The 15,289-nt window shown below is 48.4% G+C and overlaps 1 protein-coding gene across 1 annotated transcript in view; it reads right to left on the bottom strand.

The window, feature by feature from the left end:
• HERC1 (HECT and RLD domain containing E3 ubiquitin protein ligase family member 1) overlaps positions 1 to 15,289 on the bottom strand; it is a 159,989-nt gene that overhangs the window by 24,505 nt on the left and 120,195 nt on the right. The window contains 9 exon segments of the mRNA XM_060260258.1: positions 1,995 to 2,176; positions 6,046 to 6,184; positions 7,225 to 7,350; positions 7,610 to 7,675; positions 9,858 to 10,151; positions 11,441 to 11,614; positions 13,632 to 13,733; positions 13,933 to 14,079; positions 14,808 to 14,922. Of these exon segments, the coding sequence (XP_060116241.1) occupies positions 1,995 to 2,176; positions 6,046 to 6,184; positions 7,225 to 7,350; positions 7,610 to 7,675; positions 9,858 to 10,151; positions 11,441 to 11,614; positions 13,632 to 13,733; positions 13,933 to 14,079; positions 14,808 to 14,922 (1,345 nt within the window).

Below are 15,289 nucleotides of genomic sequence, written 5' to 3'. Positions count from 1 at the left end.
GGTACCCTTAACTATTAAAACAAAAATTTATATTCTTCTTCTTTTTAAAACTTAATTATTATCAAAAATTGTCCAATGTCCTTTTATTTTCCACTCTTTTTCTATATATCTTCTAAACTTTTTCCACTCCGTCTTGAAAACTTCTAAATCATAGTCTCTTAATATTCTTGTTAATTTGTCCATTTCACTCCATGTCGTAACTTTTATAATCCAATCCCATTTCTCTGGTAGAAACACATGTTCTCAGTTTAACCCGGCCTTGAGGAGCTATAGAGCAATTAACAGACTCTTCATTTAGCGCCTGTGACACTCTCACCATCACACTTCAGTCCCAACACATTTGTTGACTTTGCTGTTTTCCAGCACAAATAGTATCTTAACCAAACTGGCTGTTCTTTCAATTTGTTAGCGGGACTATTTTGCGTGCTTAACCGCTGCCCACCAGCTATATGTAACTCTGCTCACCGTACCCCATTTCATTTTCCGATGAAGTGTACACGCACACGAAAGCTGACATTCTGAATTAAACTTCGTTGGTCTTAAAGGTGCTACTAGACTACAACTCCCTCCCCTTTACACTCAGTTATTTGTCACCTCTAGAATTTGCAAGGTCAGAGGCTGATTTGACTCCACAGCAGGAGAGCCATTTTGGTGTAGTGGGGAATCCAACCCGGTTCTCCCAGATGATGATGAGGAGGAGGAGGAGGAGGAGGAGGAGGAGGAGGAGAAGGAGAAGGAGAAGGAGAAGGAGGAGGAGAAGGAGAAGGAGAAGGAGAAGAAGGAGAAGGAGAAGGAGAAGAAGGAGAAGGAGAAGAAGGAGAAGAAGAAGGAGAAGAAGAAGGAGAAGAAGAAGGAGAAGGAGAAGGAGAAGGAGAAGAAGAAGGAGAAGAAGAAGAAGAAGAAGGAGAAGAAGAAGAAGAAGAAGAAGAAGAAGAAGAAGAAGAAGAAGAAGAAGAAGAAGAGGAGGAGGAGGAGGAGGAGGAGGAGGAGGAGTGGGGAATCAAACCCGGTTCTCCCAGATAAGAGCCCACACACTTCACCACTTCCCTATGAAGAAAGGGCTTTTAGCTTGGAGAAACATCGACTGCGGGGTGACATGATAAGAAGTTTACAAGATAATGCATGGGATGGAGAAGGTAGAGAAAGAAGTACTTTTCTCCCTTTCTCACAATACAAGAACTCGTGGGCATTAAATGAAATTGCTGAGCAGTCTGGTTAGAACGGATAAAAGGAGGTACTTCACCCGAAGGGTGATTCACACGTGGAATTCACTGCCACAGGAGGTGGTGGCGGCTACAAGCATAGCCAGCTTCAAGAGGGGGTTAGATAAAAATATGGAGCAGAGGTCCATCAGTGGGTATTAGCCACAGTGTGTGTGTGTGTGTGTGTGTGTGTATATAAATTTTTTGGCCACTGTGTGACACAGAGTGTTGGACTGGATGGGCCACTGGCCTGATCCTCCAACAGGGCTTCTCTTATGTTCTTATGTGACCAGAGTGGTGGACTGGATGAGCCATTGGTCTGATGCAACAGGGCTTCTCTTATGTTCTTATGTGACACAGAGTGTTGGACTGGAGGGGCCACTGGCCTGATCCAGCATGGTTTCTCTTATGTTCTTATGTGACACAGAGTGTTGGACTGGAGGGGCCATTGGCCTGATCCAACATGGCTTCTCTTATGTTCTTATGTGACACAGAGTGTTGGACTGGAGGGGCCACTGGCCTGATCCAGCATGGTTTCTCTTATGTTCTTATGTGACACAGAGTGTTGGACTGGAGGGGCCACTGGCCTGATCCAACATGGCTTCTCTTATGTTCTTATGTGACACAGAGTGTTGGACTGGAGGGGCCATTGGCCTGATCCAACAGGGCTTCTCTTATGTTCTTATGACACCAAACTGGCTCTCTACACCACACCGAATCAGGCTGATAGTTGCAAGAGGGACTTTGCCACAGGAGACACCCAACAGCAGGAAATTCATGACCGCCCTTCACCTGCACCACTTCTTCTCCCTGCAGGGCCTCGATCTGCCTGGGGCGGCGTTGCCGGTCGCTGTTGCCGTGGCCCAGTTTGCCGTAATCGCCGTCCCCCCAGCTGAAAACTTCGCCGCTCTCCGTCAGAGCCATGGAATGCCCGTCAGAGCCGCAAGAAGTCACCAGCTGGGTCACCACAAAGCCTTTGGGAGAAGAAGTTTGGAAAAATTGTTGCAGAGCAGCAGCAGTTCACCGAGACAAAATGATAAGAAGAAGAAGAAGAAGAAGAAAGAAGACGACATTGGATTTATATCCCGCCCTATACTCTGAATCTCAGTCTCAGAGCAGTCACAATCTCCTCTTCCTCCCCCCCCCCCGCAACACAACAGACACCCTGTGAGGTGGGTGGGGCTGAGAGAGCTTTTTACAGTAGCTACCCTTTAAAGGACAATTCCTGCGAGAGCTATGGCTGACCCAAGGCCATTCCAGCAGGTGCCAGTGGAGGAGTGGGGAATCCAACCCGGTTCTCCCAGATAAGAGTCTGCACACTTAGAGCTATGGCTGACCCAAGGCGATTCCAGCAGCTGCAAGTGGAGGAGTGGGGAATCAAACCCGGTTCTCCCAGATAAGAGTCCGCACACTTCACCACTACACCAAACTGGCCCCGTGACCCAAACCTCCTCACTACGGCAGCACCTGCGGGTGAAGGCAGAACACATGAACCACGGCCCAGCCAGGGGTGGCCAAACTATGGCTCAGGAGCCACACGTGGCTCTTTCACACGTATTATGTGGCTCTTGAAGTCTCCCACCACCCAGTCAGCCAGCTTGGAGAAAGCATTTGTCTCGTGAAATCACTTCTCCAAGCCAAGCCAGGTGACAGCTTGAGGTATGCATTTAAAGTTGCTCTCTTTCTACCTCCCCCATCTATTTGCTTTCTTTCCACTTTTCCATCCTTCCTTCCCTTCTTGCTCTCAAACATCTGACATTCACGTCTTGAGAGGCTCTCAAAAATCTGATATTTATTCTACGTGGCTCTTATATTAAGCAAGTTTGGCCACCCTTGGTTTACGCATTTGCTGAGGTTCTGCTTCAAGAAGAGTTTTACTCGAGTCGTTGCTTTGAGAAAAGGTTTTTTGGGATGTCGCTAATTTAAAAGTGCTCTGAGAAAACAAAGTCCCTCTGGGGGACCTGATAAAAACTGCTTCTGGATTTTTTGGTTTAAAAAAAAAAGAAACTTAAATTTTATTTTAATAAAATAAATACATTCTCCAAACAAATGAGCCCATTATGGGTAATAACAGTACCAAATAAAGAATTGCAAGATAAGTGACTAAGATTATAATCAGATTCAGGGCTTTTTTTGTAGCAGGAACTCCTTTGCATATTAGGCCACACACCCCTGATGTAGCCAATCCTCCAAGAGCTTACAGGGCTTTTAGTACAGGGTCCAGGGATAGAATTCTAGCAGGGGCTCCTTTGCATATTAGGCCACACCCCTTGATGGAGCCAACCCTCCAAGAGCTTACAGGGCTCTTAGTACAGGGTCCAGGGATAGAATTCCAGCAGGGGCTCCTTTGCATATTAGGCCACACACCCCTGATGCAGCCAATCCTCTAAGAGCTTACAGGGCTCTTAGTACAGGGTCCAGGGATAGAATTCTAGCAGGGGCTCCTTTGCATATTAGGCCACACACCCCTGATGGAGCCAACCCTCCAAGAGCTTACAGGGCTCTTAGTACAGGGTCCAGAGATAGAATTCTAGCAGGGGCTCCTTTGCATATTAGGCCACACACCCCTGATGGAGCCACTCCTCCAAGAGCTTACAGGGCTCTTAGTACAGGGTCCAGAGATAGAATTCTAGCAGGGGCTCCTTTGCATATTAGGCCACACACCCCTGATGGAGCCAACCCTCCAAGAGCTTACAGGACTCTTAGTACAGGGTCCAGGGATAGAATTCCAGCAGGGGCTCCTTTGCATATTAGGCCACACCCCCCTGATGGAGCCAACCCTCCAAGAGCTTACAGGGCTCTTAGTACAGGGTCCAGGGATAGAATTCTAGCAGGGGCTCCTTTGCATATTAGGCCACACCCCTTGATGGAGCCAACCCTCCAAGAGCTTACAGGGCTCTTAGTACAGGGTCCAGGGATAGAATTCTAGCAGGGGCTCCTTTGCATATTAGGCCACACCCCTTGATGGAGCCAACCCTCCAAGAGCTTACAGGGCTCTTAGTACAGGGTCCAGACATAGAATTCTAGCAGGGGCTCCTTTGCATATTAGGCCACACGCCCCTGATATAGCCAATCCTCCAGGAGCTTACAGGGCTCTTAGTACAGGGCCCAGAGATAGAATTCCAGCAGGGGCTCCTTTGCATATTAGGCCACACACCCCTGATGGAGCCAACCCTCCAAGAGCTTACAGGGCTCTTAGTACAGGGTCCAGAGATAGAATTCTAGCAGGGGCTCCTTTGCATATTAGGCCACACCCTCCTGATGGAGCCAACCCTCCAAGAGCTTACAGGGCTCTTAGTACAGGGTCCAGAGATAGAATTCTAGCAGGGGCTCCTTTGCATATTAGGCTACACACCCCTGATGAAGCCAATCCTCCAAGAGCTTACAGGGCTCTTAGAACAGGGCCCACTGGAAGCTCCAGGAATATTGGCTACAACGGGGGGCATGGCCTAATATGCAAAGCAGTTCCTGCAACAAAAAAAGCCCTGATCAGATTACAATTGCAGCAGATAAAGTACCAAATAAAGAATTGCAAGATAAGTGTCTAAGTTAATAATCAGATTCAGGGCTTTTTTTGTATCAGGAACTCCTTTGCATATTAGGCCACATACCCCTGATGTAGCCAAATCTCCAAGAGCTTACAGGGCTGTTAGTTCAGGGCCTACTGGAAGCTCCAGGAAGATTGGCTACAACAGGGGGGCATGGCCTAATATGCAAAGCAGTTCCGGCAACCAAAAAAGCCCTGATCAGATTACAATTGCAGCAGATCTATGGGATATCCATGATTCGGAACGTTATCCATTAAAACCATATAATTTAACAAGGGCAACCAAATCACTGGAAAGTCAGAATTACATTCAGCAATTCCTCTTTATTGATTATAGTACAAAATGTTTTCTGTAGCAAAAAAAATCTCCAGATATTATCAAAACATAAAGAAACTGATGGTGGCGATTTGAATTTCCATCTAGATGCTACAGCAGCTCGTGCAGCTGCTAGTAAAAATTTAATTAAGGTTTTTGTTGTTTTAGGTACACTGAAATCCATCTGTAATTCAGGTCATTTAGGTATCTGTTTCAGAGTTATGAAATAGGTTTTGTTGAATTCATTTATCATTTATTTATTACTTTAAATTTCTAACCCACCCCCTCCACAAGAGGACTCAGGGCGGCTGACAACATTCATATTCACAAGTTAAAACCAATAAAACCCAATAAAACATAATTAAGATTTTAAAAACATTTTCGGTTCTTCTTTTCTGACGGTGATCACTTAGTACTCTATATGATGTGGGGTGGCAGTTCTCTCCCGGCTAGATATCAAAGGCCTGTCAGAACAATTCAGTCTTACAGGCCCTGCGGAAAGTGGAAAGATCCCGCAGGGCTCTTATGGCCTCCGGGAGAGCATTCCACAGTTCTGGTGCTGCCACTGAGAAGGCCCTAGCTCGCGTCGAACGTAACCTAGCCTCCTTTGGTCCAGGGATGGACGATAGATTTTTTTGTCCCTGAACTCAGTGCTCTCTGGGGAACATGTGGAGAAAGGCGGTCCCGCAGATAGACAGGCCCCTGACCATAAAGGGCTTTAAAGGTCAATACCAACACCTTGAAACGGACTCGGAACACAATAGGCAGCCAGTGCAGCTCTTTCAGCACTGGCCGAATGTGTTCCCATCGGGGGAGCCCCATTAACATCTTTGTGTCGTGCCAGCACAGGCAGCTGTTGTGTACCTAGCTCCTCGCATGAATGTTTTCCTCTCAATGATACCCCCTCCCCCAGTGTCCCATTAAAACTGGGAAGGGGGAATGGAGGAGATTATGCCCCAAATCCACCTTTGTCATTTTACCTTGAAGAGCCGAAATCACAGTGAGGACGTGAAGATCGTCCGAGTTGCCTTGTCCCAGGCGACCGTAACTCCCTTCTCCGCAGGCCAAAACCGTCCCATTCGCTTGAATAACAAATGTGCAGTTTTGACCGCAAATGACCTAATAATTAAGGGGGGAAAGCACGGCACTTAAGTTTTTTTGGGTTTATTTTTAAATGAAAGATCTTAGGTCAGACACAGACTCAAAATCCAGCAAGCGTGCCCTTGTCAACACGGGGAACATACAAAGTAAGCACATACACACATTCATCTGTTAGTTGTAGGTTTTCTAGGCTGTGTGGCCGTGGTCTTGGCATTGTGAGACCTGACGTTTCGCCAGCAACTGGGACTGGCATCCTCAGAGGTGTAACGCAGAAAGCTGGAGTTCTCTCTGGGTCAAAGTGAGAAGAAGGTGGTAGGCAAGTAATTTATATCTACTCAGGAAGGTGGGGTAGGGCTGAGTCATTCTCTTGTAGGAGCTTCCCAGGCTGTGACATGCTAATGGAGGAGCTTACCTGAGGAGGTTCTTTCGTATATGGATTGACTTATTGAAATTCTAATCTTATCTGTAGTGCTGTTGTTAGATGTAGGGCATTTTGTGTTTTTCAGGACTGGAAGCCATGCCCTATTCATTTTTAAACTCTCTTCTTTCCTGTTTAAATTGTGTTTATGTTTATGAATTTCAACGGCTTCCCAGCGTAATCTAACATGGCAATTTGGATGTGTTGTCTAGCATTACAGTGTCTTGGAATGAGATCCTGTGTCTTGTTTGAGGCTCAATATATATACTTTCATTAGCAATGTGGTTTCAGTTAATTGTGGGGCACCAGAAGCAACCATGATAGCTGAGAGCAGAACAACGGGCATCGCTATGAAGAGCAGAGGCGGGGTGTGAAATAAAGGTCTAGCTGAAGAGCTCAGGGGATACCGTGGGGCCCCCCTGGCTTCTCCTTCTACCAAGGAACAGGGCAAAGCTCCAGGAATCCTTCTGGGCCACTTGAAATTGTTGCCTTCTGGGTTAGCGGACATCCGAGAAAATAGCGGGGGCTGTAGTTAGAGGGGGAACTGGTAAAACTGGCAAAGGAGTAGTCCCAGACCACAGCTGTGGCCTCCTGGTTACAGAAAGGGAACAAAACCTGGAGGAAAATTTTAACACGTTACCTGCTGAGCTTGCGAGAAGGATGGTGCTGACACAGGTACCAAAACGTTACGCCCAGCCTCAGCTAACTGCCCATGCCGGCCGGCTCCCCATAGGTACACGTCACATTTCCCACCGAGGTGCCAATCCTGGGGTCAGCAAGGAAACACTTTAAAGAAAAGGCCACCAAACCTGACCATTCTAAGCAGGGGTGGAATTCTAGCAGGAGCTCCTTTGCATAATAGGCCGCGCACCCTTGATGCAGCCAATCCTCCAAGAGCTTACAAAAAAGAGCCTTGTAAGCTCTTGGAGGATTGGCTACATCAGGGTGTGCGCCCTAATATGCAAAAGAGCTCCTGCTAGAATCCCACCCCTGATTCTAAGTCCATCATCAGCCACTTTACTCACCTCCGGCCGCGATGTCGCCCAAGACATAATCTGCTCATCCATCCCGTTGATCCATTTGCCGTTATCCTGGAAAACCCGAAATTTTGCTCAGGACCGAGTCCAGACGCTGCATCCCCACTTCCCTCTGGGATGACTCGTGTAGTTAGGTCTTTTTGGGGCTTAATTTTTCGATTCCTTAATTCCATGTATAACCCGCCTCTCTCCCCAGTGGGGACCCCACAGCTGATTACATCGTTCTCCTCCACTCTATCCTCACAACAGCCCCGTGAGGAAGGTGAAGTTGAAAGTGGATGACCGGCCCAAGGTCAACGAGCAGTTTGATGCTTTTAACCCCCTGCTCCAATGTTGCCAGCTGCCTGGAGACAAAACTGTCTCCTTAATAGTGATGTTATTTAGAAGGTGGCACTACTTAAGATTCATGCCGTGAAAAGCTTCAACTGTACATTTTCACACCTCTTCCGCTAAAGAGACAGCACCTTTTTCTCCAGGTCACGCTAGCAAGCCTACTCCCCTGCCCTTCCATCATTAATGTCCAGATGTTCAAGGAACTACAATTTCCAAAAAGCAGTGTAGGCTGGGTGGAGCTCGCCCATCTGTTGTTACAGCCCCCGCATCACCTTTCTCCCCAACATCTGCCCTCCAGAAAGGTAGGAGAGATATGTTTGAGAGTTAAGAGTCCAGCGGCAACTTTAAGACCAACAAAACTTTATTCAAGGTATAAACTTTCGTGTGCCTGCACACTTCTTCCGATACCTGAAGAAACATGCATGCACACGAAACCTTACACCAGGGGTGGCCAAACTGTGGCTCGGGAGTCACATGCGGCTCTTTCACACACACTGTGCAGCTCTCGGAGTCCCCACCGCCCCAGCATTTCTCTTTCGATCACTTCTTCAAGCCAAGCCAGCCGGCAGCTTGGAGAATTCATTTAAAGTTAAAGTTGCTTTCTTTCCACCTCTCCTTCCCCATCTCCCTCCCCTTTTGGCTCTGAAAACATCTGATGTTCATGTCTTGCATCTCTCAAAACATCCAATGTTTATCCTATGAGGCTCTTACATTAAGCAAGTTTGGCCACTCCTGGCTTACACCATGAATAAAACTTTGTTGGTTTTAAAGATGCCACTGGACTCTGTCGTCTGCTGTTTCAGACCCACACAGCTACCCTGCCTGAATCAATGTTTGAGAGCTGTTAGTACATTCTGGCTCTCTTTAGCTCTTATTTCTCCTCTTTCTACCCCCCCCCTTTATTAACCTCTCCTTGTTTTCCAGCCACAACAGCTGGATGGCTCTTCCACATTCAGAGGCTGTGTCTCTGGACTGCAGCTGGTGGGGACAGAGGGAGTGCCTCTGGCCTCCATGCCCTGCTTATAGCCAGCTTCAAGAGGAGATTGGATAAACATCTGGAGCAGAGGTCCATTGGTGGCTATTAGCCACAGCGTATTGATGGAACTCTCTGTCTGGGGCAGTGATGCTCTCTATTCTTGGTGCTGGGGTGGTGGGGACACAGTGGGAGGGCTTCTAGTCCCACTGGTGGACCTCCTGATGGCACATGGGTTTTTTGGCCACTATGTGACACAGAGTGCTGGACTGGATGGGCCATTGGCCTGATCCAACATGGCTTCTCTTATGTTCTTATGTCTGGGGCAGTGATGCTCTGTATTCTTGGTGCTTGGGGGGGGACACAGTGGGAGGGCTTCTAGTGTCCTGGCCCCACTGGTGGACCTCCTGATGGCACTTGGGTTTTCTGGCCATTGTGTGACACAGAGTGTTGGACTGGATGAGCCATTGGCCTGATCCAACATGGCTTCTCTTATGTTCTTATTTCCAGGCGCTATATTCTAGATGTTCTCCTCTCGCAATTTATGATGACCGGCTATAATGGGCTAGGATCCACAATACGAGAAGGCCAGCTGGAAGAGAGTGGCCTTGCAGGCCCTACGGAATTGAGCAAGGCTCCGCAGGGCCCGCACCTCACCTGGTAGTTGGTTCCACCAGTGTGGAGCTGCGATCGAAAAGGCCCTTTTCTCTCACTGTCTTCAATTTGGCCTCCTTCAGCCCGGGGATTGTCAAAAGATTTTGTGCTCCTGATCTCAGTACTCTCTAAGGCACATACGGGGCACAAATTGCTCCTATGTTCTTATCAGGGACAGTAAAACTGCTCCGATTTTACCGCTTTGAGACAGGCCACTCTTCAAAACGGAAATGCTACGGCAGCCCCCTCCCCGACCACACGCGTGGCACACGTTACCATCAGGAGTGCAAGCTCGTCTTCCGGAACAGGCTCCAGGTCTGGAACTGTGAAGGATTCTGGGAAGTGGGCCCCCTTGGCCAAAGCCTCCGCAGCTTTGATGGTGGTTGAAAAGCATTCCAGCCAAGCCCACTCGGTCGGATTCCAGGCGGAGGGATCGGGGAGGCAGGTCCGGTGATGAGGCGGGACGGGCGGGTTGCACAAGAGCTGATCGAGGTGGAGACCCACGGCGAGAGAGGCCAGGCACTGCATGTAGGGGCTGTGGACAAGCTGGTCTCCGCACACCACGTGGGGCTAGAAGGGCGAGAGAAGCCCTGCGTTGAGAATTCAGCAACACACAGAAGAACTCGGCCTCTATGAGTGTAAACTTGGTATCAGCTGCTAGCGTGGCTGATGCCAAGTCTCGGAAAAAAGGAAAAGGAAAGATCCCCTGTGCAAGCACCAGTTGTTTCCGACTCTGGGTTGACGTTGCTTTCACAACGTTTTCACGGCAGACTTTTGATGGGGTGGTTTGCCATTGCCTTCCCCAGTCTTTTACACTTTCCCCCCAAGCAAGCTGGGGACTCATTTTACTGACCTCAGAAGGATGGAAGGCTGAGTCAACTTTGGGCCGGCTACCTAAATCCAGCTTTCGCTGGAATCGAACTCAGGTTTCGAGCAGAGAGTTCAGACCACAGTACTGCTGCTTTACCACTCTGCGCCACGGGGTCTTGGGAGTCAGTCTCTTATTAGACAACTGCGTGAAAACTCTGGCTCTCTGGGTCTTTTGCAAAGTTAAATGCATCCCGTTTTAAGAAATATTCTTAAAAGAAACCTTTTAAGAAATATTCAAAGGCCAAATGAAACCTGGTCACCTTCTACTTGATTAATTTTCTGTATCCCGTTAAGAGCTGGTTAAATTTTACTTGAAATTTCAATGTTGAGATGGTCACAGAAGATTCTCTGTGGGTTACACTGGACTCCACGAACTCTTTAATATTTTCTAATTTATTTAATTCATAGGCTTATATTCTGCCGTTTCCCATAACTGGCTCAGGGCGGATCACAGCATGAACTGAAGAACGATTAAAAAAGAAACAACCCTACCATTTAAATTTAAAAACAACACAACAAAAATAGCAAATCGAAACAACAGAACAACAAAACAAATAAGTTGCATTGTCAGGTGAGAAAGTTCGCACTTAACGACAAAGGTTCTTTTTTAAATTCTGAAGGTCACAGAATGAACAGATCTGAAGAAATGATCCTTGCCTCTTGGCTTTCTAGGAACATCATATTCGTTGGGATTAACTTAAGGGCCAGTTCTTTCAGTAACCACAACATGCCAACATAGAGAAAAGTTATTCCAACAAAGGGCAAAATGTTTGGCCAGTGTGACAAAAGAGTCCAAGAACATGAACTTCCTAGGCTGTGTTTTTTTTTCTTTCCTTTTGTGAAATAGACCCAAGAGAAATCTTTCTGGCAAGGCCAGGGGGCCTCTCTTCCTAGCTGCAGTAAAGATTCTAAGTGTAGAATGCAGATCCCCCAATCTCTCCCTGCTCTCTGCTCTCAACGCCCCCCTCCTCCTCGCCAGCACCCCTTACCTTTTCATAGGCGTACTGCTCCTGCAGCATCAGGGGCAGACGCTCCAGGAAAGCCCTCATGCAAGGGGCCATGTTGAGCCCCAGGATGCCTTGCTGCTTCAAGGCAGACCTGCACGTGGCCAGGACGTGGCTGGAAGAGATCCATTCCGACGTACAGTTCACCACCAACACATCCTGGGTGCACAGACAGGAGCCATCCAGGAAAGACAAAAGGAAAAGGCAGGCTTGTGAAACAGCCTGGTTATTACTTGACTGCCAAAGTCCCTAAGATGGTGAATTACAATGCACAGTGAGCGTAATTTGCTTCCATTTATTACAGCGATGTGGCCATTTCTTGCACTTTCTCTCCCAGGGACCTCCAGGCGCCTCCCATTTCCGAGTGCACTCAATCCCATGGGCAACAAACAATGTCGGTCAGTTTCATTTTTGAAATAACAACTGACATTTAGAATCCTAGAGTTGGAAGGGACCTCCAGGGTCATCTACTCCAACCATCTGCGCAATGCAGGATACTCACAAACACCTCCCCCTAAATTCACAGGATCTTCATTGCTGTCAGGTGGCCATCTAGCCTCTGTTTAAAAACCTCCAAGGAAGGAGAGCCCACCACCTCCCGAGGAAGCCTGTTCCACTGAGGAACCGCTCTAATGGTCAGGAAGTTCTTCCTAATGTTGAGCTGGAAACTCTTTTAATTCAACCCCTTGGTTCTGGTCCTACCATCTAGGGCCACAGAAAACAATTCCACCCCATCCTCTATAGGGCAGCCCTTCAAGTACTTGAAGATGGTGATCCTACCACCTCAGTACTTCAAGATGGGGATCATATCACCTCAGTCCTTAAAGATGGTGATCATATCACCTCAGTACTTGAAGATGGTAATCATAGAATCATAGAAACATAGAGTCGGAAGGGACCACCATGGTCATCTAGTCCAACCCCCTGCACAATGCAGGAAACTCACAAATACCTCCCCCTAAATTCACAGGATCTTCATTGCTGTCAGGTGGCCATCAAGCCCGTTTAAAAACCTCCAAGGAAGGAGAGCCCACCACCTCCTGAGGAAGCCTGTTCCACTTAGGGACTGCTCTAACTGTCAGGAAGTTCTTCCTAATGTTGAGCTGGAAACTCTTTTGATTTAATTCATATCTCCTCAGTCCTTGAAGATGGTGATCATATCACCTCAGTCCTTGAAGATGGAGATCATATCACCTCTTATATTTCCCCTAGGGGAAATTTAAAGAGGGGAGCCATGTTGATCTACAGCAGATTCAAGAGAGCAACAGGGAGCCCTGACTCATGATAGCTCATGCCCTAAAAACCCTGTTGGTTTCCAAGGTGCTATCTCTAAGGTGCTACTGAACTCAAATCTAGCTCTTTTACATAGGGAAAGTGCTCCCTCCCTCACATTATTCCACATAAAATGTTCCAAGTGAGATATTCCCACTGGATTCCAGGACCCAATGAAGCCATGGGCACCTAAAGAGGGAGCCAAGTTGTCACAATCCCAACCTAGTGAGGCCTACAGGCTCCAGGGAAGCCAGTGTAGGAGCAGCTAGTGGGCCTACATCTCCCCAGGACCCCTTCCGTCCCTCTGATTGGGTGAAAGCAGTTTTGGAGGGAAAACTGGCCCAGAGGGGCGGGACCTGGGAGGAAAGCATAAATAGGCCAAGCTGCAGACAGGGTTGTTCTCTCTGGAGAGGCTGCAGACAGAGAGAGGGGTGGTTCTCTCTGGAAAAGGCTCAGCTGGAAGCAAGTTGCAGCTGGGGAGAGACCACACATCCAAAGGGTGTGAGTCTTTGGCGTTAGGAGGGAACGTTTAGGTAGTGGCATCAGGGTTTTTATTTCTTCGCACCAACCTTTACTGTTTCTTTTGTTCACTGTTGCACAAAAGGTTTTACTACCCTCTTGTTGTTCTAGAGCACTATCAACTTCTTGTTAAACTGTCTCGAGTCCTCGTGTCTCTTTGGTCATGGTTAAAAAGTACTTGCTAAGAGGGAAGATACAGGGTGGGTGCTCTGGGTCTTCCCATACAGACCTTTCCCGGAGTGAGGCAGCCATAGAAGGCCCTTCCCGGTGCCCTGCTGTGTGACACAGGTGCACAGCCAGAGAATCGAAAACACTGCGGGTGGATCGTGTCCGTATCAGGGAGCCAACGGATATTTGGGTATTCACTGCCAAAATGGAAGGCTACCTTTGATCGACTGGAACAAGCAGCGACGCCAACCTCCGGGATCCACACGGTGGTCTGTATCGCTCCTGAACCTATTACGACACTCTGCAAGACTGAGCCGTCCTATGTGGAGGAAACAGAAGTCCACAAATACTTGGTCCCTTCCACGCTGGGTGTTTGTATTCCGGCGTCTTTCATTCCATGCTCGCTTGCTTTACGATATTCGCTAAATTTGGCACCGAAGTGGGAAAACTGCCACCAACGGTGCATGAGCTAAGCTAAGATTTGGCTTTTATATTCTCAAACGACGACACCTGCTTACCCGTAAGGACCAAATGTTCATCAGGCCACCTAGTCCACCTGACACCAAGGTAAGTCCGTCGGAACTGAAGACCACTGTCCGGACAGGTGTGATGTGCCCTTTCAGCTGATAGACGCACGTGGCTTCTGCTACCGTCCTGTATGACTCCTGGAAATTAAATCCCCTTGTCAGAACACTCTGGGTTGGTTTGGATATCAAAAAGGGAAATTTCAAACATTTGTACTACTAAACCTCTGCAACTCATCTTTCAGATAATTGGTTCCACGCAGACATCTAGGGAATGCATCCATTTTTTAACCAACGTCAGAAGCTGAGTCAGACCAACTGGTTCAGCAGAAAAAAAAGTAAAGGTAGCCCCCTGTGCAAGCACCAGTCATTTCTGACTCTGGGGTGATGCGTTTTTGTGGCAGACTTTTTTACAGGGTGGTTTCCCATTGCCTTCCCCAGTCATCTACACTTTCCCCCCCAGCAAGCTGGGTACTGATTTTACCGACCTCGGAAGGATGGCAGGCTGAGTCAACCTTGAGCCGGCTACCTGAACCCAGCTTCCGCCGGGATCGAACTCAGGTCGTGAGCAGAGAGCTCGGACTGCAGTACTGCAGCTGACCATGCTGCGCCACGGGGTTCAGCAGGAAGGCCACTGAAAATGTTACACCAGGAATCCCAACACCAGGCTAATGCCAAAAGGATTCTTGCTTCGCTGCAAAAATATAGGATGCTGCCTTTCTCATGCTCTCTGTTCTGACCAGCATCCCCTGCATCCCTCAGGCTTCAGCCCTGAGACAGCATCTTTCCAAGCAAGGCTTCCTTGCCCTCCTTTGCCGCGTTCGTTCTGAAAGACCTCCGGGTCTCTGGTGCCACCTGGGGCCTCTTACCTTGCCACTCGTCTCCTCATCCCACCAGCCTCCCGAACAACTTGAATTGGGCTGCAGCAAGGCCATCTCGTCTTGGGGGGCGGTCCAAACGCAAAGCGAGCCGTTCTGGCACCCTCTAAGTGAAGAGAAGGAAAGGACAACTGGCCCTTTGACAGACATATCAAAAGCAGAACGCGTCATGTAGTTGTGTATCTCCACGGGGTAGGCAACTTTAGGAGGGGAAGTGCTGAAAAGAGGTAGTGTCTATTTGTGAAGCCGAAGAGGGGAGGAGGGGAAAGACACAGGTCGCCCCTGGACGGCTGCAAGTTCCAGTGGCACTAGCAGCACCGCAGAGCCTTGCCTCAGACCTGGCCGGGGGCTGGGGGTGGACTCTCCTGGGTTGTCTGAGTGAAGGGTGTTCAGAAGACACAGCCCGACGTGCTGCTTTCTGGTCCCCTTGCAAGGGGTTGTGTGCTCTAGACCACGACAGTACAAGCCACACA

This window comes from Heteronotia binoei, chromosome 19 (genome assembly GCF_032191835.1).
Source record: "Heteronotia binoei isolate CCM8104 ecotype False Entrance Well chromosome 19, APGP_CSIRO_Hbin_v1, whole genome shotgun sequence".
Classification (NCBI taxonomy): Eukaryota; Metazoa; Chordata; class Lepidosauria; order Squamata; family Gekkonidae; genus Heteronotia; species Heteronotia binoei.
The sequence above is the reverse complement of the archived record's forward strand: the minus strand, read 5'-3'. Positions and strand labels throughout refer to the sequence as shown.